The sequence below is a fragment of the Myxine glutinosa genome, chromosome 1 (assembly GCF_964187855.1).
Source record: "Myxine glutinosa chromosome 1, kmMyxGlut1.1, whole genome shotgun sequence".
NCBI lineage: Eukaryota > Metazoa > Chordata > Myxini > Myxiniformes > Myxinidae > Myxine > Myxine glutinosa.
Window position 1 is genome coordinate 284,801,962 of NC_136261.1, and position 26,272 is coordinate 284,828,233.

The 26,272-nt window shown below is 48.0% G+C and overlaps 1 protein-coding gene across 2 annotated transcripts in view; it reads right to left on the reverse strand.

Moving 5' to 3' along the window:
* The window catches only part of LOC137438659 (PR domain zinc finger protein 15), a 179,814-nt gene that overhangs the window by 109,827 nt on the left and 43,715 nt on the right, over positions 1 to 26,272 (reverse strand). For both annotated transcript variants that reach the window (XM_068133897.2, XM_078767164.1), the window contains exons 6-7: positions 15,365 to 15,503; positions 15,162 to 15,239 (exon numbers count right to left, since the gene is read on the reverse strand). In XM_068133897.2, coding sequence (XP_067989998.1) covers positions 15,162 to 15,239; positions 15,365 to 15,503 — 217 coding nt within the window. The remainder of the gene's footprint in view (positions 1 to 15,161; positions 15,240 to 15,364; positions 15,504 to 26,272) is intronic.

The following is a 26,272-nucleotide window of genomic DNA, read 5'->3' on the forward strand; positions in this document are numbered from 1 at the left end:
ATTCAACATTTGCTTATCGATGACCCACGACAGATAGTTCCAACCATGTCGAATTGGTTTTTAACCGGCGAGTGCGACTATCGAGACATAACCCATATGGGAGTATCCGTGCTCTCACCCAAGGTATGGGAAAGGGCTAGACAAAGAGCACAGTGGCCGATGGAGGATCCAAGGGCAGCAGGAGCGGGCCAGATAACACAAGTACAATGGGAGGATCTAAAGGTCCGGTTGCTAGAGTCCATCGAGCTGGCGCTGTCGCCAGCAGGAGGTCCGGACTGGGGAAAAATTGGGGCCATAAAACAAAAGGCAGGAGAATCCATTGGAGATTATCGGGAAAGGTTAGAAAAGGCCATCGCGCGCTGGGGAGGACTGGGTCCGATGCAGCTGGTAGGGCTATCCCAACCATTGGTAAACCAATATCTAATAGAGGGGCTCCGGCCGGCATTAAAGAAACAGGTACAGTCCGTCCTTTTCGGCTGGAAGGGAATGACAACCAACGATTTATGCGACAAGCTGGAACAATGCCCGGGTTCTTCCTTGGAGGAAAGGAAGGACATTAAGGAGGAAATATTGCAAATGTATGTCCAGGAAAAACAGGCTCAACTTAATCAGAATAAAAGGGGAGATCGGAGTCAGGGCCACGTACGTGCTAACTATCCACCCAATTGGTGGAAGACGGCTTCTCATGGCGGACGCGAATGCTGTGGGTCGGGCAACTATAGAGGCAATCCTCCAAATGGGGAAATGATTAGTCATGGGGAAGATGGGTGTGATGGATATGTCGACGATAATGGCCAATTCGACATGGATAAGGCTAGACAGCAAATTCCTACACAATGGACACAGCCCCCACCTCCTCCCCCTCCTCCTCAAACCCCCCAAATTTGGACCGTACCAGGACCCCCTCCCCAAATTTGGCACCCACCAAGACCCTTCTCCAAAAACCCTGGACCTCCCCCCAATAGTTGGACACAGGATGGAGAGAAGGGGACCTGGGCCCCGCCTCGAGGTCCGCCGCAATGGCAACAAGTAAACCAGTCAGAGTGGGGGCCGCTAGACCGACGGCTGGGTGGAAGGGGTGTCGTAGAGGGACGACCTGTGCCCTCCGCACCGCCGTTTCCGCAGGAACCGTGCTTCTATTGCAAGCAATTGAGACACTGGAGACGTGATTGCCCAAGTGCTCGTAGGGGGTTTCCGTACCAGGGCCATCGCGGGGCCTATTGACGGAACGCTAGCGGGTCGCCTAAGGAGTGTCATCTCTTGACCACGACGCCGGCAGAGGAGCCGACCTTGACGCTGGACGTGGACGGACGACAATTAGAGTTTCTTGTCGATACGGGCGCGACCCGCAGTACAATTAACGAGGGGCAATTGCCATCTTTGCGCCCCACGGCGAGGAACGTTCAAATAATGGGCGTTTCGGGCTTACCCCAAGCGCTTCCTATTTCGGAGGAAGTGCGAGTAACATGCGGCCCGCTAGAGGCTAGACATGCTTTCTTGATGACTACTACCGCCCCAACAAATTTGCTGGGGCGGGACTTACTGTGCCGATTGGGCTGTCAGATTTCATGTACAGAGCAGGGAGTTTTCGTAGATGTCGCGGAATCTAAACACGACTCGTTGATGATGGCATTGTCTCGTCCCGGCCCCACCGCGTATTGGTGGCGCTTGGATGAGGGGCTCTGGCTACTTGGACACATATCATAGATAATGTGTGTTTGTACAGTCCAGTTGTGCGAGAATGGCTACAACTGCACCAAATTTCGATAAAACACTTAAGGGATAATCCACCCCACTGCACGGCTTATTACGATGCGAAGGGTGAGGATGAGGATTACCGAAAGAAGGTTAAGGCAGAGCTGGGTAAGCGCACGCCCCTACACTTATCACGATATGGATCGGCCGTGAGGGGATAGGTATCGAGGTAATCCTATCCGCGAGTCAGCGTGCGTTGACCCAATACCCCGCAGGAGTGGCCGCCCATGTTACCCTCACTACTGCCAAGGGGTGGCCGCCGGAAAGTGTAGGTTGGATGGTGGGGCGATTACAGGAAGTTCCCTTACATGGTTATTGGTTTAAGAGGGGCCACTGGACTGTGAGGCAGCTCAATAACGGTGAAGGGTACTCGATTGACATTAAGAAACAACAGAGGGATGGAGTGTTCGAAGAGGCAGAGTTGCCCCCTAAGGGCAACTATGCCATGCGAGCGGTTCTAACGGACCCGGGTGAGTCAGACTACCTCCTGGCGGAGGTGCCGGACGACTTATGGCCTCGGTCCGACGATGAGGTTGGACGGATGCGAGACGCCGAACCTTTAGTGATATCAGTGCAGCCGGGGATGCGCTTGCCAAACGTGAAACAGTATAAATTACGACCCGAGGCTGACGGAGGCATAGCACCAGTAATTCAATCCCTGGTGGAGCAGAAAATTATCGTGGAAACTAACAGCCCATGTAATACACCAATTCTGCCAGTAAAAAAGCCGACGAAAGATAAATGGAGGTTTGTACAGGATTTAAGGGAGGTGAACAAGGTGATACAAGGTAAACACCCACTAGTGCCGAATGGAGAGACCCTTATGATGTCAATTCCGTCGGACGCAACATACTTCACAGTTATTGACCTTTGTTCTGCGTTTTTCTCTGTGCCTATCGCGGCCGAGTCACGATACTTGTTCGCTTTCACCCATAGGGGACGACAGTATACTTGGACAGTGCTACCTCAGGGGTTTTCAGATAGCCCCACTCTGTTTTCCCGGGCGCTGTACCGCGACCTGGCGGATGTGGAATCGGAGGGAGGGTCAGTGTTGTTGCAGTACATTGACGATTTGTTGATTTGTTCCCCTTCTAAGGAGGCGTGCGAAAAGGATTCTATGGCCCTATTAAAGGCCTTGGCGGCCAAAGGCCACAAAGTAGGCAGACCAAAACTTCAATTTGTGCGGAAGGTTGTAACTTACTTGGGACACGCCATTTCGCATGGGAAACGGGAATTGGATGCTGGACGGGTGACCGCTATCATGGAGATGCCTCGCCCACGCACGCAACGGCAAATGCTGCGCTTCCTAGGTATGACGGGATACTGCCGCACTTGGATACTTGATTTTGCGCTGTTGGCTTAGCCACTGTACGAGGCGACCAAATCAAACGCCCCGGAAGAATTGGAATGGACGGATGAATTGAAGCGATGTTTCGTAGGGCTGAAGAAGGCGTTGGTCACGGCACCGTCATTAGGACTCCCAGATTATGCGAAACCATTCATCCTTTACACTCACGCCGTGAGAGGTTTCGCCCAGTCCGTCTTGACACAGACCCATGGGGACAAGGAGCGACTGGTGGCCTACTTTAGTAAAAAGCTAGACCCGGTCGAACAAGGGTTTCCGGTGTGCCTGCAAGCCGTGGCAGCGGCTAGGTACGCAGTAGAAAGAACAGCGGACATTGTAATGGGACACCCAGTAACGTTACGGGTGCCGCATTGCGTCACTTCGCTGTTGTTACAGCGAAGCACACAGCATTTGTCGAACACTAGACTAATGCAATACGAATCCGCACTGATCACTGCAGCCAACATCACGATCGAACGTTGCACGACACTCAACCCAGCCTCACTGATGCCCACCCCAGAGGAGGGCGAACCCCATGTGTGCGCCGACGTTGTGCAGCTAGTCTCCACGGTGCGATCGGATTTAAAGGACAATCCCCTAGACTACCCCGATTGTACATATTATGTCGATGGATCAGCTAGGCGCGCATGGGACGGGTTCCTGTTGTCCGGGTACGCTGTGTGCTCAGATAGCGAAACGGTAGAAAGCGGGCGTCTTCCACCTACATTTTCCGCACAGCAGGCGGAGCTGTGCGCCTTGACCAGAGCGTGCAGCTTGGCGGAAGGCCTTGCCGTCAACATTTACACAGATTCGGCCTACGCTCACGGAGTAGTCCACGACAAAGGGGCAATTTGGAAGATGAGAGGTTTCCTCACATCTGCAGGTTCAGTGATAAAGAATGGCGCGTTGGTGGAAGGGCTCCTCCGAAGCATTTTACTTCCCCGCGCTGTCGCGGTGATTAAATGTCGTGGCCACCAAAAGGCGGACACAGACGTTGCCCGGGGCAATGCAAGGGCGGACGAGGCGGCAGGAAAGACCGCCAACCAACAGATAGAACGCAACATGCCGATGGTGACACGAGCAAAGGCGACATCCGCACAGATTGTTGACATACCGACTGAAGGACCACCCGCCACACCAACTAAGGATGATATCATAAATTTGCAAAACGCTGCGCCAATGGCCGAACACGAGGACTGGATCAAACGAGGGGCGATACGCCCCGGGCCAGGGGAGATGTGGACCCTTGACGAGAAACCTATAGCACCCCAGGCCTTACTGCCTTGGCTGGCACGCATGGCACATCAAAATGGTCATGTGTGCCAGAGGTGGGTGATGGGACAGATAAACTACACTTGGGCGGCACCAGGACTGTCACAGATTGTATCCGAAGTGTGCCGATCGTGTGTGGTTTGCCAGCAACACAATAGAGGGGCGCCGCCGAGACATGCACATGACGGGGGTCGCCCCCCGCCGAGTGGGCCGTTCGCAAATATCGAGTTTGATTTCACGGAATTGGAACCAAGCATGTCATTTCGCTACGTGTTGGTAATCGTAGATACGTTCACCAAATGAGTCGAAGCCTACCCATGTGTTAGGTCCGATGCCCCGACAGTAGTGAAGCGCCTCGTGCGGGATTTTATGTGCAGATTTGGCATCCCCCAGATAATTTCGTCAGACCAAGGGGGCCATTTCACGGCGAAGGTGGTCACGGGCATCCTGAAGGCGTTGGGTGTGAAACAGTCCTTCCATTGCGTTTACCACCCACAATCATCGGGACTTGTGGAACGAACGAATAAGACTTAAAAAAATAAACTGGCGAAACTTTGCGCAGACACAGGCTTGAGGTGGCCGGAGGCTCTCCCGCTTGCATTGATGAGCATCCGTTCCACCCCGGGTCGCACTACGGGTCTTTCCCCCCACGAAATATTGATGGGACGACCTATGAGCTTGCCCGTCTCAGCTCCGACGGACATGTCCACCCTTGCTTTGCCGGTGATGGATGACATGCTTTTGAGATTTTGCATAGGCTTGTCCAATGTGGCGCGCAGCATCCATGCTCGAGTACGAGAGGCGCTGCCTGAACCAATAGGCCACGCCATCCACGACTTCCATGCCGGCGACTGGGTGCTCGTAAAGCACTTCACCCGCAAAGCTGCTTTGGAGCCACGGTGGAAGGGACCATTCCAGGTGCTACTGGTCACACCGACGGCAGTCTTCTGCGAGGGTAAACCTTCGTGGATTCACGCCACCCATTGTAAGTTGTCCATTCCCGCACCACAGGCCACACAAGACACCGCACCCCACACTGCTTCAGACAATGCACCTTTTAGGGCACTACAGTCTCCTAAGGGCGGCGATGATGGTCATGATGATGGGAATTCTGGGTAGCTGCCTAACAAACCCTGCCAAAGATAGGCTTCTAAACTTTAACCCACTGAGAGAGGATCTTCCCAAATACCCAGGACCCGACAACTACACGTTATTTAAACTTTACCCCGTTAAATACATAACGGCTCCCCGGGGACAGGGGATAGTAGTACATTGCTGCGAGTTGGAGACAAATTTCAAGTGGTTATCTGTAAGATGGATGGAAGCCATGGTGGTACACAATGGGACACCACAGGCACGCATGACAACCCCACGCATAGTCCTAACTAAAATGAGAAAAGTGGCGCGCAGCATCCATGCTCGAGTAGGAGAGGCGCTGCCTGAACCAATAGGCCACGCCATCCACGACTTCCACGCCGGCGACTGGGTGCTCGTAAAGCACTTCACCCGCAAAGCTGCTTTGGAGCCACGGTGGAAGGGACCATTCCAGGTGCTACTGATCACACCGACGGCAGTCTTCTGCGAGGGTAAACCTTCGTGGATTCACGCCACCCATTGTAAGTTGTCCATTCCCGCACCACAGGCCACACAAGACGCCGCACCCCACACTGCTTCAGACAATGCACCTTTTAGGGCACTACAGTCTCCTAAGGGCGGCGATGATGGTCATGATGATGGGAATTCTGGGTAGCTGCCTAACAAACCCTGCCAAAGATAGGCTTCTAAACTTTAACCCACTGAGAGAGGATCTTCCCAAATACCCAGGACCCGACAACTACACGTTATTTAAACTTTACCCCGTTAAATACATAACGGCTCCCCAGGGACAGGGGATAGTAGTACATTGCTGCGAGTTGGAGACAAATTTCAAGTGGTTATCTGTAAGATGGATGGAAGCCATGGTGGTACACAATGGGACACCACAGGCACGCATGACAACCCCACGCATAGTCCTAACTAAAATGAGAAAAGTGGAAAATGGAAAGTTTACTGGGACCGTGAATAGTTACGCCACCGCAGGATATCAATGGGGCACGGGCAATCGGGCATCGATAATACTACTCTCCTACTGACGCATGCCCTCGTCGGCCCACACACCACGATAATACTTGAATGTGGAATATGGCCCCCGCGCACACTGATTAAAAGGAACAAAAAGAAGGGAGATACCCAACACCAATTTCGGCCTAGTTGCGCCGCCTACGTCATTAAACCCCCTCCTGCCCAGGAAGTAAGGAGGGAGCCAGAGGAGAACACATACTGGAAGGTCGCACGGCATATGGCCACAGTACAGAATAGGACACGGTGTTGGATGTGTATGCACCTTCCTCGCACCAGCACAGCTGGAATACCAATGGTAGTGTTACCCCTATCACTCAATGATTTGTGCTCGAAGCCACTAGACACCAAATGCATTAGTACAACCCTGACAAGCCAAGGTTCTGACGAAACCGCGTGTAAACGAGTTTTTCAGTACTACCCCCCCATCCAGTCCCGACACTTTGAGGAACGTCCGGCGCCGGTTTGGGTCAAGCCGGCAAGGGGGGCCCTCCGTTTATAAGGAAAGGGCCAAGTAATGGTAGGCAAATCCGTGTGTAGAGATACCCTCCCCGCAGACCCTAGGAAAGGGAAACACAGGCTGTTAGTGAATGTTACAAGCTCGCCATTACATAACCTCACACACCTCCAGTTGGCATGGAGAGGGGAAAACGGGACAAACACTATCCCAGGCCTTCTCACTTGCATGACCACCCATTTAGTGGCTCCGCACGGGACCATGTTTGTATGCAGGAATAAAGCTTACCCGTATTTACCTGATAATTGGGGAGGAATTTGCTATTTAGGATCAGTTTTCCCAGAGATGGAACTGCGACAACACTTGCATTATACCACTGCACTCATAAGGACACAAAGAAGCACCTATTGGCACGACGCCGACACCACCACCTTACACGGCGCTGATTGGGAGAAAGCCGTTAGTTTCTTCTTCCCATGGGCTGGGACGGTCATGAACAGTTACCGCATTGACAAAATTGCGTTAATCTTAGAAAGGGTGGCCAACGACACCGCTACAGCGCATGACGAAATGTTGGGCACGGTTGTCCACCTGCGTACAATGGTTATGCAAAATAGGGTTGCTTTAGATATGTTACTGGCAGAACGAGGAGGGGTATGTGGGATAATCAAAGGTAAATGTTGTACTTTTATTCCTGATCCTTCACAGGGGGTCAGTGCTGCTATTATAAGGTTAAGAGAAAGTGCACATATATTGTCAAAGGATCGAATGGATCGGGAAGCCTCCCACCAGTGGCTTACTGACTGGTTTAAAGGATGGACAGGTACGATAGTAAAGTGGATATTGACCGCCTTGGCAATAGTCCTTGGAATCGTGGTTTGTTGTGTACTAATCAAGGCTCTAGTCCTTGCGTGTGTGAGAAAGTTTACCACAGGATGGACACTGAAGACACCAGAAAAGGCCATGGTGATGACCGACAAGCTGACCATGGATCCAGATGACACTCCGGCTGTCGACGTGACTGCAGATCGCGGATCCTGGAACGACGACCCGAACGAGTCACTGGGCCGCGACAATGAGATCTCCGCTTCTGAAGATTGTTCTTCCGTTGTTGATGTTACCGATAATGATTTTGATTACACAGTTGCGGACCTCAGAGCATTTCAGGCTGCCAGGACGCCGATTACTCTGGACCCCAACATGTCACATGCAGACGCCAGCGAGTACCTAAGGGAGGCCTCTCGTTTTTTCTCGATGTGTAAGGCTATGACTGTTGCTGGCCGCCTACGCCGCAAACCAAAACCACCTGAGAATAATGTTACTGATGATGATTCCGATGATGATGTGGGCCACTTGCAAGGGTCCCCGACTGATGTTTATGTCTCAATGCAGGCTTTGCCTCTTTATGTTTCACGAGCTCACCTTTATGTCTCACAAGCTCACAGTGGTTCAAACGTCACTGACCCAACTCTGGATTTCGACCCAACCCCGGACCCAACTGCAAACCCGGGCCTGGATGGTGAGGAACTCAACATGGGAGATGCTCTGAGTTCCGAATCTGATTGTCTTGAAGATTCGTCCATGGATAATGACGGTGGAAGCAGCATCGCCTCGGACGACTTCGACTTTGACCCAAAGGAAGTTTCTCTCCCTCCTTTGGACCGTTATGCTTTATTTTTTGGCCATAGGTTTAAGCCACCTGATACTGATGACGTTGTGTCTTCCCCAGACCACCAGCATATAAGAGGCCTCATGAACATGAATATCGATTGAGCGCCGAAGATCTACAAGGATTGCACCTGGAAATGCTTGGGCGAGCTCCAGTCGGGGGGGGGGGGGGAGTACCGGCCGCACCTCTGTGGACCAAGGGTGGGTCGGGAGATCCTCCTGGGTGTGGACCTAGGCCGAACCAGAGGTCTTCGTTGTGGATTTGACACGCTATTCGATCTTCATGCCTCTACGGTCTCACATCATACACCCACATACACCTGACTTACATCATACACCCACATACACGCAGATCATCCTGCTGAGTGTGATGTGTGGTACTTTGGGTGCGGGACATGCTCACTGGGCTGCATTCGCGTGGTATGCTTAGTGAACCTTTTACACTGCCTATTTCACTACTTTTGGAGGATTTTACATGCTATTTGATCACCCTGTCTTTACGGACTTACATTGCATACTCACATACAGACGCGAATCATCCTGCTGGGTGCGATGTGGAGTGCTTTGGGCACTACATGCTCACCGGGCTGCCTTCGCGTGATATGTCGAATGACTTTCCGAATTTGCTTTTGTTCCTGCTTTGTTTGAAATAAAGGCCTTTGATTGGCTCGTAGATAACGTTGTATCTTAGATCCAAAAGGGCGGTATGTAGGGCGTGAGCCCCCCCCCCCCCCCCTTGGTGTTTCTTACCATTTGACCAAGTATAACTAATTATATGTTTGGTTTGATTGTTTACTGTATCCTTTTAATACTTATATTCTTTCCATGTTTTCTGAAAGCTGGCTGTACCCTTAAAGCAAGTTAAAATGCTTTACAAACCTTTGCCCTGTGTTGGCACAATCCCCTGTTCCCCATACTTCGGCCTTGGTTGCACTTTGCTATCTTTCTGGCCTCTGCCAATTTCCTGTATGTTGGCTCATGTATGACTGTTCACTCCCTACATACTTTCCAACCAAAGGACTTTTGTTACATTACTTTGTTGTTTGAAATGCCTTTGAAGCATTATATACTTTATGTGATTTCATGCCTTGTAAATGGCTTGATCTCTTTACCTATTGAAATCCAGAGTTTGTTCCCCTTCTGTGGTCACAGCTGCAAGCTGCTATGCTATACTCCTCCAGGTTCCCAATACCCCGTATCTCCTTTCCCTTCAAACCTCAATGATTTCCCTTCAAGCTTCAATTATTATGATATTGAAGGCAAAACCCTTGCCTGGCCTCGGACTTCTTTAACTAAATTGAACAACAGGGACTTAGGTGGGGGCCATGTGAGTCCACCCTTTGTCTCCTGTCCTGATGTTAAACCACACCTCTATCTTTCATATATATATTGAAGCCCTGATCAAACCTTTTCAGAGCATCTTGTTGTAGTGTTGGTCATTTGTGTGAGCTTCCTGCGACATCCTGTTTTCCGCAAGCTTGTGTAAACGAGTTCTAATAAATATATCCGTTGCCCCTTCTCTGAGTCCTCTGAGTCCCAAGTTCTAAGTCCCATTCCCAGCATGTATGTGTGTGTGTGTGTGTGTATGTATGTATGTATGTATGTATGTATGTATGTATGTATGTATGTATGTATGTATGTATGTATGTATGTATGTATGTATGTATATATATATATATATATATATATATATATATATATATATATATATATATATATATATATATATATATATATATATATATTTCCAAATCATCCAAATTTCCAAATCTTTCCAAATAATGTCCAATCAATTGAATTTACCACAGGTGGACTCCAATCAAGGTGTAGAAACATCTCAAAGATGATCAAGAGAAATGGGAGGCACCTGAGCTAAATTTCAAGTGTCATAGCAAAGGGTCTGAATACTTATGTAAATGTGATATTTCAGTTTTTTTCTTTTCAATAAATTTGCAAAACTTTCTAAAATCCTGTTTTCTCTTTTTCATTATGGGGTATTGAGTGTAGATTGATGAGGGAAAAAATGAATTTAAACGATTTCAGCATGAGGCTGCAACATAACAAAATATGAAAAAGTGAAGGGGTCTGAATACTTTCTGAATGCACTGTACGATGCCAGTGGGCCAGAAATCGCCACAATTTCTTTCTCTTCACATAGCTCTTTGGCTTCATAGGCTTCTGGTGTACATTTAAAGACTGAACAATGCGTCTTCTATCATTAAATAAAGGTACCGTTTTGAGGAAACAATTGATTGCATCTCATGCAGAGAAAACAAGGTGACACATTTTTTGTTTGGAGTGACCGAAGCTGCAATTTAATATTCACCACCTGAAGAAGGTACCATAAGTTCTCATAATTCAGGGGAAAGGAAATAGTGGTCTTTAATAATAATAATAAAAAACACTTTAGGTTTCCATCTGACTTTTCAAACTGTATTTCACATGAGCAAGGACATGCAATTCACAAACGTGAAGTAAAACGAAAATCGGCTTGGAAGTGAAATGTCGCAAGCATATTTAATTAATCAGTCGGAAGGCCGGGGAAATTCCTGAGAATTTTTTTTTTTACTTCTTATTTTTCAAGTTATTTTGTACACGTATATTTTAGAGAAGTTATGTCCACGTACACTTTGAAATGTCCACATACACCTTAATGTTGTATGAAATGTACATGTTTACTTCCGTACACAACATCAGAGAGTTTGTTTCAACTCTGAGTTTATGTACAATTAAAAAACTAGAAACCACAATGAAGACTGAACAAGGTACGTTTTGATTACAAGGAAAACTAGAACACCACTCAGTAGGGCGCATACTCCCGCCGTGGGTCAAGTTGGAATAATACGTTTTGTTTAACATCCCCTCTCCAACACAACAACACAACATGCATTTTAAAGGCCATTTTCCCTGCTAGAGCAGGGGTTAGCCTTGCGGTCCCCATGACAATCTTCTCCATTTTGCCCTATTTTCTGCATCTCTCCTTGTTAACCCCCTTGCCCGCATTTCTTCTTCCACCATCTTTAGCCAAGTCTTTCTCGGTGTTCCCCGTCCTCTACTTCCTTCTACATTCATTTCCATCACTCTTCTCAACCAGTCACTTTCATCCTTCCTCAACACATGACCAAACCATCTCAAACTGTTCCTCTTCACAGCATCAATCACAGGCTCTATTCCCATCATCTTTCGCAATTCATCATTTGTCTTCCTCTCTCTCAGCGATACTCCGCACATCCATCGAACCATTCGCATTTCCACCCTTTCCAACCTTCGTTGCTGCTCTACGTTCATTACCCATGTCTCGCTCCCATAAATCATAACACTTCTCACACATGCGGCATACACCTTTCCCTTCAGCTTCAACGACACTCCCCTCCTCATCAGCACGCGACTCAGTTCCCGAAACTTCTTCCATGCACATCTCACTCCAGCAACCGTTGCCAAGTCTGATCCACCTTCTCCATTCAGCATGTCTCCGAGGTAGCAAAATGTTTTCACACCTCCTAGCTTCACGCCGTCTCCAAGATCCAACCCAACATTTCCTCCATCAGCTCCCTCTGTGCACACCTTACATTTGAATGTAGCTGCCACACTGGTTAATGACCCTCTCAGACCACTACATTTTTGATGAACCCACTCAGCGCACATTGTACATTGAATGGAGTTCACTCCAACACCCTTCCTACACACAGCACAGGGCCACTTCCCAGTTCTTTCCACCTCACCACATGTTTTACCACTTGCCATCACCTTCGTCTTTCCGATATTCACCTTCAGACCTTTTGTCTCCATACATTCCTTCCACTTGTTCATCTTTTCCTTCAGTCCATCCATACTTTCCGCAATCAACACCAGATCATCTGCATACAACAACTCCCATGGTAAACCATCCTTTATGTTCTGAGCCAGCACCTCCATCACAGCTAAAAATAGTAGTATAGTGGACTTAGTACTGACCCCTGATGCACTCCCACCTTCACCTCAAACTCACCACTGTTCCCGTCCTTCGTCCTTACAGCTGTGCGCGCTCTTTTGTGCATTGCCATCCATTGCCATCCATAACATCCCCTCTCCCCAAAACAATAAATAAAAAAGAAGTAGGCCCTAACTGTCAGAGACCCCAAAGAGACCCTTAAACCCCCAAAGATCCCTAAGAACTGTAAAGAACCTTAAAGACCCCTATGACCTTTAAGACCTCTGAAGACCATTTAAACCCAAAGACCCTTAAGACCTTGAAGACCATGGAGATGCGTAAGACCCCCCCCCCCCAAACCAATGAAGACCCCCTAAGACTCCTCTACCCACCAGAATCTCCTCACCTCACCATTTACATTTAACTCACTCTCTATTTCCCCCACCTCTCCCTCAACCCCACCCCGTCTCTCCACCCTACCCTCCCATTTGGCCCATAATCCCCTCCTCTTTTCCTCACTCCATCCCTCCCCTGCTCCACCCCTACCATTCCCCACCCCTCATCTTCCCCTACCCTTTCCCCCCCTTCCTTCCCTCCTCTCTCTCTCCCATCTTCTCTCTGCCTCCTCCTCTATGAATATTCCCTTCAGCGAAGCAACCCTGCGTTGCCTGGCAATGCCAGGTATCTCTGCTAGTATATATGTGTGTGTGTGTATATCTGCATATATCGTTGCAGGGACAGCCATAGGTGCTAACAGGAGTAAGAGAGAATAGATATTCCTTTAATAAATGCACAGCATAAGCGTTTGGTTTGTGCGTGAAATGATGGGTCATGTCTAGAAGATTTCTAGCAGAAATTCAGAGTTCCCCCCTCTTCCTTCACCCCAACATTGTGTATGGATCTGAGACCCTACCATTCCTGCACCTTGATTCTCTAAATCGTTCCCCCTTTGGAAACTGTCTATATGTGCTTTTGGCGGCTCGCTGGCGGTTATAAAAGACGAAGCACAAGAGAGTCAGGCAGTCAGACAACCAGGATCAATTAAAAAACACCAAGTCGAACGGGTGAATGGTGGAGCGATTCGGTAAGTTAGCCCAGATAGTAAACAAAGCATTAGCGCCATGATGGGGGAATCCGGACCGGAGCAAGGCAGAGTCAGGACCAATTCAGCATCCCAGAAGCAGCATGGGAGAGCATGCAGCACAACTCACAAAAGTCCAGTGAGAGTCCGCACCATGACGTCAGACATCGTGGGACAGCCCGCCACTCCAGTCACAACCGAGCCCGCCACTCCAGTCACAACCGAGCCCGCTACTCCAGTCACAACCGAGCCCGCCACTCCAGTCACAACCGAGCCCGCCACTCCAGTCACAACCGAGCCCGCCACTCCAGTCACAACCGAGCCCGCCACTCCAGTCACAACCGAGCCCGCCACTCCAGTCACAACCGAGCCCGCCACTCCAGACACAACCGAGCCCGCCACTCCAATCACAACCGAGCTCGCCACTCCAGTCACAACCGAGCCCGCCACTCCAGTCACAACCGAGCCCGCCACTCCAGTCACAACCGAGCCCGCCACTCCAGTCACAACCGAGCCCGCCACTCCAGTCACAACCGAGCCCGCCACTCCAGTCACAACCGAGCCCGCCACTCCAGTCACAACCGAGCCCGCCACTCCAGTCACAACCGAGCCCGCCACTCCAGTCACAACCGAGCCCGCCACTCCAGTCACAACCGAGCCCACCACACACGTCACAACCGAGCCCACCACTCCCATCACAACCACAACCACTACACATGAGCATAGTGTGTGGACAGGTTTATGTCAGTCATGTCGTCCTCTTGCTGTCTCCTATTTGTGAGTGCGTGGGCCATAAGATATTAGATAAGCTGACGGAATTATTCGGCTGTCTCCTATTTGTGAGTGCGTGGGCCATAAGATATTAGATAAGCTGACGGATTTATTCGTGGGTGAGGGGGCTATAGTCCATAAGGAATTCTCTCCTTCATTGTAGTGTTACTTCTCTGTCCTCCATTCCCCCCTCTTTAATAAACCCTGTTTTCACCAGTGAAATGTTGGTTTTGTGTGTGGTCCAGAATTTGGACAAATAACCAGTTTTGAGCAAATCCATTGCAGTTGGAAATGGGTGCCAAAACCGTTAGGAGAGTACAAATGTGGTGGTTCGTCGAGGGTCTTCACTCGGCTCCATCCTTTTCAAATGGGCAAATGCATCACAGGCGGCAGGCTCATTGGAGTTACAGTGAGTCAGAAACCAAAGTAAGGATCTTTTGGATTTCCATGGTGGACGAAGTACAGTCCTCTCAAGGACGACCTGTCTATAAATTGGTGACTATTCGGGTGGGATATTTGACTGTGTCCACCCGTATCACCATTACAATACATTCTGAGAAGAATTCCAATATTTAACAGCTCAGTGGGATGTCGCCACATTAGTGAAGAGGCTTATTTGGCTTCTAGTCCCGGTTTGAGACAAGATTTTTTTTCACTAGCCCCACATGGGAATTTGTTTCTCATTATTAAATGATTTTAAAAAAATGTATATAATCTGACATTGTAGCATAGTCCATAGAACCCAATGAATGATATTGTGTACATTAGACCCCTAATATCTTACCTGTCAGTTGTTGTGGGTCATCAAAGATTACAGGACAGACACGACACTTCCACTTCTGCACTTTGTTCTCTGTGAAAGCTGATTCAGAAAAAAGTTCAAACAGCTTTAGTCAAATAATATAGATGAAGAAGCATCATTTTATGCATAACAATTCATAGTTTGAGCAAACATTCATCGAGCATAGCCCTATTGTTATTTCCTACGAGTGAGCGCTGGAGATGGTAGTGATTGTGTTGTCGATGAGGCATGGCCGGTCTCCGTTTCACGCAGCGTTAGGCGGTTCATGCGGCGAGCGTAGAACCCAGCGTACCACACCCGCAACTCCTCACCAATGGCAACGTCCTGCGTGCAACAATGCAAAGATATATTACACCAATTATGTTCGACAATACAATGTGAAATGCAAAGTGCCACAAAAATAAATTATTTAATATGGATAGTGAAGAGCCTGGTGTTGGCTTAGCGGTTAGGGTGCCGGCTTGGGATCCTAGGATCCTGGGTTTGAATCCCGGTCAATCGCTGAATTAACGCCAGGGGGTTGACTCAGCCTGTCATCCTTCTGAGGTCGGCAAATTGAGTACCAGTTCACTGGTAATTCCCTGTGTGTCGAAAAAGGCGACCAACAGGGTTGGCGGCAGGAAGGGCATCCGGCCATAAAACAACACAACAACATGCATTTTAAGGCCATTTTCCCTGCAAGAGCAGGGGTTAGCCTTGCGGTCCCCCTGACAACCTTCTCCATTTTGCCCTATTTTCTGCATCTCTCCTTGTTAACCCCCTTGCCCGCATTTCTTCTTCCACCATCTTTAGCCAAGTCTTTCTCGGTCTTCCCCGTCCTCTCCTTCCTTCTACATTCATTTCCATCACTCTTCTCAACCAGTCACTTTCATCCTTCCTCAACACATGACCAAACCATCTCAACCTTCACAGCATCAATCATAAGCTCTATTCCCATCATCTTTCGCAATTCATCATTTGTCTTCCTCTCTCTCAACGACACTCCGCACATCCACTGAACCATTCGCATTTCCACCCTTTCCAGCCTTCGTTTCTGCTCTACATTCATGACCCATGTCTCGCTCCCATAAATCATAACACTTCTCACACATGCAGCACACACCTTTCCCTTCAGCTTCAACGACACTCCCCTCCTCATCACCACGCCACTCAGTTCCAGAAACTTCTTCCATGCACATCTCACTCTAGCAACCGTTGCCGAGTCTGATCCACCCTCTCCATTCAGCATGTCTCCGAGGTAGCAAAATGTTTTCACACCTTCCAGCTTCATGCCGTCTCCAAGATCCAACTCAACATTTCCTCCATCTGCAACTCCCTCTGTGCACACCTTACATTTGAATGTAGCTGCCACACTGGTTAATGACCCTCTCAGACCACGACATTTTTGATGAACCCACTCAGCGCACATTGTTCATTGAATGGAGTTCACTCTGACACCCTTCCTGCACACAGCACATGGCCACTTCCCAGTTCTTTCCACCTCACCACATGCTTTACCACTTGTCATCACCTTCGTCTTTCCTATATTCACCTTCAGACCTTTTGTCTCCATACATTCCTTCCACTTGTTCATCTTTTCCTTCAGTCCATCCATACTTTCCGCAATCAACACCAGATCATCTGCATACAACAACTCCCACGGTAAACCCTCCTTTATGGTCTGAGCCAGCACCTCCATCACAGCTACAAATAGTAGTGGACTTCGTACCGACCCCTGATGAACTCCCACCTTTACCTCAAACTCACCACTGTTCCCGTCCTTCGTCCTTACAGCTGTGCGTGCTCTTTTGTTCATTGCCATCACAACTCTGATCAACCATTCCTCCACTTCTAACTTCCTCAATGCCCTTCCGCGTAACGGGGGAGAGTGCACGCGAGAAGTGTGCGGACAGTGAGTGGTGTGTAACAAAGGAGTGCATGATAACAGTGTGTGCTGTCGGACGTGAGAATGAATGCGACGCAAAGAGTGAGAGCGATACGGAGTGTACGTGCGAGGGTGAGAGTGACCCGGAGAGTAAGGTGGTGGTGGAACGTGTGCGAGAGTGTACACCACATACTTCTAACTTCCTCAATGCCCAACTCACCCCCATCACATTACACCTCTCTTTCGCTATCTGCTTTGCAATCCTGAATACCGCTCTCTGACCCTCTTCCGATTCCAAGCGTTCTCCGAACATTTTCCTACATGCCTCCTGCGCCTTTGCTACCTCTTTCTTTGCAGCCTTCTTGGCTGCCTTATAACTTTCATTTCCATATTTCCAATACTTCACGTGGAACCCTATCGAATGCTTTCTCCAGATCAACAAACGCAAGAAACAACTTCTTCCTCTTCTCCATGTACTTCTCCTGCAACTGCCTCACAATAAAGAGTGCGTCTGTCGTTCCTCTTCCTGGCATAAATCCAAACTGCATTTCGTCGATCTTCACCTTCTTCCTTATCCTCCTCTCCAACACCCTTTCCAATATCTTCATTCCATGCTCCAATAACTTTATCGCTCGGTACGAGCCACACTCCAGAGGGTCACCTTCCCCTTGTATAGAGGGACGAGGGTACTCAGTTCCCAATCCACTGGAATGCGACCTTCTTTCACCACCAGATTACAGATCTCTGCCATTCTCTTCACACCCCAACTTCCTGCTGCCTTCAACATATCTCCCACAACTCCCGTTGGCCCTCCCGCTTTTCTACTCTTCATTGCTTTTATCGCTTCCTCAACTTCCTTCTCAGTTATCTTCTCTGCCGGTCCTAAAATTGGGTTACTCTCCATGTTGCCATCCCATTCATTCTCTGCATTCAACAGCATTTCCATATATCTTTTCCATCTTCCTTTATTTCCATCTGGGTCCACAACGATTCGTCCCACTTCATCCTTCAAGCAACTCACCCCCATCACATCACACCTCTCTTTCGCTATCTGCTTTGCAATCCTGAACACCGCTCTCTGACCCTCTTCCGAATCCAAGCCTTCTCCGAACATTTTCCTACATGCCTCCTGCGCCTTTGCTACCTCTTTCTTTGCAGCCTTCTTGGCTGCCTTATAACTTTCATGCTCTGCTGTTTCTGCTCCCGTACCCTTCGCCTTCTGCCACTCCTTGAACTTCTTCCTCTTCTCGTCAATCCTCTTTCCAACTTCATCATCCCACCACCATGTTTCCGAGTGCCTCGGTGGTCCTTTTGTCCATCCACATACCTCACCATCGGCTCCCAACAGACTACCTTTCAGACATCCAACCACGTTCAAGCTCAACCACATCATCCTCTACCCGACTCAGCCTCTCTTTTAATGCCTCCCTTACTGTCACCTCTTTCAACCTCCACACCTTCATTCTTGGTTGGTACTTCACCTGCCGAGCTCTCCTCGCACCTTTTACCCTTATGTCGCAGACAACCAAGTGGTGCTGTGAAACAGCCTCCTCCCCCGGGATCACCTTTGTGTCCCGGAGGTGCCCCCTATCTCGCCTATGCACCATCAGGTAGTCAACGGTTGTCGTCGACCCACCTGACGTGTATGTAACAAGCTTATTATCCTCTTTCTGGAACTGAGTATTACAAATCAACAAATCAGCTCCATCAGCAAACTCCAAAATCCTTTCACCTTCTCCATTTCTCACACCATATCCGTAACCCCCATGAATTCCATCAAAACCGTCCATACTCCTTCCCATATGTCAATTTAGGTCTCCTCCTACCACAACAACTTCCTCATCTTTCACGTTTTCCATCAGCTTCTCTATCGCACACCAGAACGTGTCCTTCTCTTCATCGCTCCGACCAACTGCGGAGCATATCCCGAGATGACGTTCACCAAGAGCTTTCCAATCATCATTTTCACCATCATCAACCTATCACTCACTCTAGTCACACTCACCACACTGTCTACAAACTCCTCAGAAAACAGGACACCAACACTATTCACACCCTCCGGGCACCCTTGCCACACAAACTTGTATTTCTGTCCCTGCCTACCCTTCACCATTCTCACACCACTTCCCTTCCATCTCGTCTCTTGCACACAACATATGTCCACTTTTCTTCTGATCAATACTTCCACCACTTCTCCTGATCTCCCTGTCATTGTCCTTACATTCCACGTCCCAAACCTCAGAAACCGATCTCCACTTCGGGCTGTACCCTGCCCATATGTAGTTGTAATTGTCATGGTTCTCTTTTTGAGGCAGTTTTTTTTATGGCCGGATGCCCTTCCTGACGCCAACCCTCTTAGTCGCCTCTTACGACACGCAGGGATACGGTGTACCTATTCTAACCAGGGTACACACCGGGCTGTACCCTGCCCATATGATGGTTCGCAGAATGATAAAAGCTTTCTCTAAAATGACTGGCCCAATTTCTTTCATGACTACTCATTTCACATCTGTAAAGCTGAAAATGATATAGCTAGAGATATACTGCAATGGGAGTTTTCACATGGTCTGCACTGTCATGGAAGACCAAATGCAGGAGTTTTCCTGGACAAAAAAAGTTGTTTTCCAGGACTTTCCAGGACAACCAAAGCACATGATCTTTGTACAAATGATATGGGATTTTCCAATGCCATTTGCACAGAAGTTTCCCAAAATATGAAATTGTCCAAGCTACTGCATTTTTTGATAGAACATGTTTGCATCAACATAGGTTTGGGTTAGATTCTGAGAAGACAGACAATAAATACAAACGAAATACAAATGAAGTATAACTATCTGTCCTGGAGCCAAATAATTCTGTAATAAATTGATATATGTGGGAAAAGTATATGCCCAGACCAGGAATCGAACCCTGGTCATCTGGAAAACCATACCAGTGCTCTGCCATCTGAGCTATCTGGGCAAACCTGACTGAGCAGGCAAATTTCCCACACATATGATTGCCACTCTCTTTCCGTCAATGCTTCCGGGGTACTCGCTGCCAACCATAGGAGCACGAACGGCCTGAACACGAGAGGGTCTTCCTCCAATGGGGGGGACAAATCCATGTCCTCTATCATAAACACCACTGGGGGCATAGTGAAGCAATTAGATTAACTAGGGCATGCCCGTACTATATATATATCTAAAATTATATCCCCCCCCCCTATTTACATGAAATGGTTTGGTCCAAAGCGAACGGCTTGCGAGTGGTGACAATCCCCCCCCTCTATTTACATGCAATGGTTCGGTCCAAAGCGAACGGCTTCCGGAGTTTGGTAAAGAAATCGCCATCGCGTACACAAACGCGCAGGAAAGCGAATGAATCGCAAATTCGTTTTTATTAGTTGTAAAACATAATGCCCAATTATTCAATTAGCGCCAACGTATTTTGGCTTTTTGCAATTTAATCGCAAGGAAAAGTAGAAAGAGAAGAGGGAAAAAAAGAAAAGCCTTGCCTTGCTGCAAACAGCTGCTGCAAACAACAACAACATGGAAGGCTGCACTGTCCGGAAGTTGGCATATCGCAGTTACGATTATTTTAGTGTTAATGGCCAATTATTCAATTAGCGCCAACGTATTTTGGCTGTTTGCAATTTAATCGCAAGGAAAAGTAGAAAGAGAAGAGGGAAAAAAAGAAAAGCCTTGCATTAACGCATTAACGCTTGCATTGCATTAACGGTTCGGCACACGTGATAGCTCGCTGCTCTCTGATTGGTTGAAGCGTTTTTTGGACATAGCTCGGTAGGTACTTGTCCGATTAATTACAAACCTTGAAAAGGCACATCCTCGGGTCCCCAGCAATATACCTGGCAAGTTTCAAGTATATCGGACCCGTGGTTGTCGAGAAACAGCGGTCACAGACAAACACACAGACACACAGACACACAGACACACAGACACACAGACACACAGACACACAGACACACAGACACACAGACACACAGAGATTGCTGGAATTATAGATAGATGAACAGGATTAAATAATTAAATACAGGAGTTAGACCGGTCATTTGCAAACACGTGACACCATGCTTTGGTGCTCTCGCATGAATGACTCCTAAGACTGCTTTCTGCAGTATTCTGTAATAAATTGTGGATAACACCTATTTGTTAACACCTTTCCCTTTGTGGATAACACCTTTCCCTTTTCCATTTCGCATGGAAGGAAATCTCATTTCCTTTCACAAAGCCCGAAACAAGTGTGTGTCCACCCTCAGGAGAGCCAGGAAACAATATCTCACCGTTCTCAAGACCGAACTCTCTTATCTGTCTCCCTCTTCCAAATCCTGGTGGCGTCTGGTCAAATCTGTTTCTGATGTTTGTTCCCCCTCCATCCCCTCCCTCACCTCAAACGGCTTAACGGCTGACTCCGCACGTGAAAAAGCTGAATGCCTCAACTCTGTGTTTGCCTCTAAATCTTGTGTCCCAAACCCATCCCTCTCTGTACCCACCGTACCCAGTCTACCCAGCTGCTCCTGGACTCGGTGTCCTTTCCTCCTGACAAGGTGGAAAAGTTTCTGTCAACCCTCGACTCTGATTCTGCAACTGGTCCTGACGGCATCAGCCCACGGGTCCTAAAATCATGTTCTTCGGCTCTTTCACTCCCTCTTTCCGTTCTCTTCACTCTCTCTTTTGCTCAAGGTCATCTGCCATCTGCTTGGAAATCAGCCAACATCACCGCTTTGCACAAAAAAGGTGCAAAACAGATCCTAGCAACTACAGACCAATCAGCCTTCTCCCAATTATCAGCAAAGTCATGGAATCCATCATTGCTTCAGATATGAAATCTTTCCTCTTCTCCAATGGCTTGATCTCTGACCATCAATTTGGTTTCAGACCTGGTCACTCTACTCTGGACATGCTGCTTCTGCTTTCTCAACAATGGATGGAGGTCCTCAACACCAAACAGGAAATTAGAGCTGTCTCCCTTGACATTTCACGTGCCTTCGATACGGTCTGGCACCCCGCTCTGCTCACCAAACTCTCCTCCTTTGGTATCCATGGAAATCTTCACGCATGGCTGGCGGACTTCCTCTCTGGTCGTAGTCAACGTGTGGCCCTGAATGGGTTTCTCTCATCTCCTCTTCCTGTTCAGGCTGGAGTTCCCCAAGGCAGTGTTCTGGGCCCTGTGCTTTTTCTGGTCTTCATCAATGATCTCTCTGACTCTCTTGAAAATCCTCTCTATCTCTTTGCTGACGACTCTACTCTCTGTCGCTCCATTCCTCATCCCTCAGATCGGCAGTCTGCAGCCTCCTCACTCTCTGCAGACCTGGACAAAATCACAGACTGGGCAAACAAATGGAACATGTCTTTCAATCCTGACAAATCTCACACTCTTACGATGTCTCTCCGAAAAGACCGACTGGACAACCCTCCCATCCACTTTCTGAATAATCCTCTCCAATAAGTTCTGTCACTCAATCTTTTGGGTCTCACTATGTGCCATGATCTTTCCTGGGAAAACCACATTTCAAATCTGGCCTCCAAAGCCAGTTGCCGACTGGGCATCCTCCGTCATGCGAAGTCCTTCCTTGGTACACCTGAGCTCCTCACCACTTACAAGGCTTTCATCCACAGCTCTATGGAATACTGCTCTCCCCTCTGGTCTGGTGCTCCTGCCTCACACCTAGCTCGTCTTCACGCTGTTGAAACCAAAGCGTTCAGAATCATTGGAATCTCCCGCGATGAAGCTAACTCCAAGGGCCTTTCACGCACTCACCGCAGGCAGGTTGGTGGTCTTTCCGTCTTCTACCGACTCCTCTCTGGCCTTGCCCCCCCAGCTCTCTCTGGGCTCTGTCCCCCAAATATTCCTACAGGTCGCACAAGATCTGCCTGCAACCCTCTTATGGTTAAACTGCCAAAACCAAGACTTTCTGCTCACCTTCACTCCTTCATTCCTCTTTTCTCCCGCCTCTGGAACAAACTCCCTCACTCTCTTCAATCCCACTCCACCCTCCAGGTCTTTAAAACAGCTGTTCACGGCCATCTCTTATCTTCCCCCATCCAAAACCTTGATCTTTTCTACCCCCGCCAATTTCGGTCCCCTTGTGTTTTATACCTCTCCGCCCCCCCCCCCCCCTTCCCACGCCTCCTCCCCCCAAGCCCTCTCCCTCCCACACTTCTCCCTGCTCTCAAATGTTGTGGTTGTGTGCTTCTCCTTCTCTCCCCATCTTGTCTTCCACTCCCTCTTTTTATATATTTTGTTTGTCTGGTTGATTTGTTTGTGAAATAAATGTTAGCTCTTTCACGAGCCTCGATTCAGTATACAAAAAAAATAAATTCCCAACATCGAATGTTTTCTCACAGAAACTACATCTGGCCTTGTGAATGGACTTCTTCACGAGCCAATCCCGGTACAAACCAAATGTGACTACAAAATCCCAGTATGAAAACAAACCAATTCACGAACCAAATGTGACTCACCCACAAATAATTCAAGCAGTAGTTTTGTCATTCTTCAAATTCTCTTCCTTTCCCTTTTCAATCAGCAGTGCACATGCTAAGTAGCTATTACCTGCTCAATCGAGAGTTTCTGAAAACACTTGCATAATTTATGCATGACGCATGAGAAACCATTTTGTAAGCTTAGGAAGTCCCTGGGAGAAGATAAAATTGGGAGCCGGCGGATTAACAATTCCAACCGGGGCATTGCAGATTTATATTTACAAAATTTTCTCAATTTTCTAGGACTTTCCAGTACTGGAAAAGGCTTTCGTATTTTTCCAGGAATTTCAAGGAGTGTGCAAAACCATGCATCAGAGGGGAAAAAGGTCATCAAATACAGTCGTGGCTAAAAATATTGGCACCCTTGCACTTTTTTCAAATAATGCACCATTTCTTCCAGAAAATTGTTGAAATTAAAGAATCTTTTGGTATCCACATTTGTATTTCTTTGGTTTGCAGTGGAACAAAATTAAAAAGCTGAGAAAATTACTAAATCTTCGCTTATTCCACACAGAAATCCTAAAATGGCCCGGACAATATTATTGGCACCTTTTAGAAGTTGTTAGAAATAATTCGATTTCAAGCAGGCGATTCTCCTTTATTTGGGAAATGAACTTACCTGTGGTGAGTTGCAGGTGCCTGCAACATAAAAATCACTCATTCAACCAGTTTGAATCAAGAAAAGGAGTCATTCTGCTGTTTTGTATCACTGTATTCTCAGAGATGGTGCAATGAGCATGGAGAAAAGAAATAAAACCAGAGAATTGTCTGAGGAGGTCAGACACAAGATTGTAGCCAAGCATGGACAATCTCAAGGCTACAAGTCCATCTCCAGACACCTTAATGTTCCTGTGTCCACCATACCCCAATGTTATGAGGAAGTTTAAGGCCCATGGCACTGTAGTCAATCTCCCTGGACGTGGCCGCAAGAGAAAACTTGATCGAAGATTGCAGTGTAGGATTGTTCGAATGGTGGAGAAAGTACCTCGATCAACTGCCAAACAGATTCAAGCTGACCTTCAGACACAAGGTACGACAGTTTCAACTCGCACCATCCGTCACCAACTCAATGAAAGGGTTCTATAATAGGGTTCTATGGTAGGAGACCCAGGAGGACCCCACTGCTGAGAGAGAGACATAAGAAAGCCCGACTGGAGTTTGCCAAAATACACCTCAACAAGCCAAAATCTTTCTGTGAGAATGTCCTGTGGACAGATGAGACCAAATTAGAGCCTTTTGGTAAAGCACATCATCTCTATGTTTACAGAAAACAAAATGAAGCCTTCAAAAAAAAGAACACCTTCCCCACAGTCAAAAATGGAGGAGGTTCAGTGATATTTTGGGGTTGCTGTGCTACCTCTGGCACTGGGTGCCTTGAATGTGTGCATGGCATCATGAAATCAGGAGATTACCAAGGCATTTTGGAGCGCAATGTTCAACCCAGTGTCAGAAAGCTGGGTCTCCGTCGAAGGTCATGGGTCTTGCAGCAGGGAAATGACCACAAACACACTTCAAAAAGCACCTTGAATGGTTCCAGACAAAACGCTGGACTGTTCTGAAGTGGCCAGCAATGAGTCCAGATCAAAATCCCATTGAACACCTGTGGGGAGATCTGAAAACAGCAGTTGGGAGAAGGCACCCTTCAAATCTGGGAGAACTGGAGCAATTTGTGCAAGAAGAGTGGGCCAAACTGCCAGTAGAGAGGTGAAGGAAGCTCATTCATGACTATAGGAAGCCATTGACTGCAGTTATTTTGTCCAAAGGTTGTGCTACCAAATATTAAGTTGAGGGTGTGAATAATTTTGTCAATGCCATTTCTGTTTATTGTCTGATTTAAAAGGACTAGGGCATGCCCGTACTATATATATATCTAAAAGTATATCCCCCCCCCCCCCCCTCTATTTACATGCAATGGTTTGGTCCAAAGCGAACGGCTTGCGAGTACGGTGACAATCCCCCCCCTCTATTTACATGAAATGGTTTGGTCCAAAGCGAACGGCTTGCGAGCACGGAGGTATATAATAAACTGGAGAGCCAATGACGGCTGTCGGCTGAAGCTAGCGGAAGTTGCTTGGCGGCCATATTGGGAAGCCGATTGTGTCTGCGTCCGTGATACGACTATGTTCGAGAGACATTCGACTTGGCACTGCCAAGTCCATCCACAATCCGGAAATGGTACAGCGCAATTGATGGTTCACCTGGTTTTAGTGCAGTTGTATTCCAAGCACTAGAGAGCCGGTTTAAAGCAGAGAAGGAGACTGGCAAGAGAACACTGTGTAGCCTGATGTTAGACGAGATGGCCATCATGAAGGCAATTGACTTTTTAGGGGACAAGGTATTGGGGTACGTCGACATCGGAAACGGAGTCCAAGATGACAGTGCTCCCCAGGCCAGCAACGCACTGGTTTTCATGCTGGTTGCACTGAATGACAGTTGGAAAGTGCCTGTAGCATACTTTATGATAAATGGATTGTCAGGGAAGGAACAGGCGAATTTGGTGACACAATGTCTACTAAAATTGCATGATATCGGTGCAGAGGTGGTTTCCTTAACTTGCGATGGACCGTCCGCTCATTTGACAATGTTACGTGAGCTAGGTGCCGACATCACGCCGCAGAATGTGAAACCAACATTTCCCCACCCAGCAAATCCCGAAAAGAAAATTTGTGTTGTACTCGATGCATGTCACATGCTTAAACTTGCAAGAAACTGTCTTGGATCCATGAAAATGATGGAGGATGGCA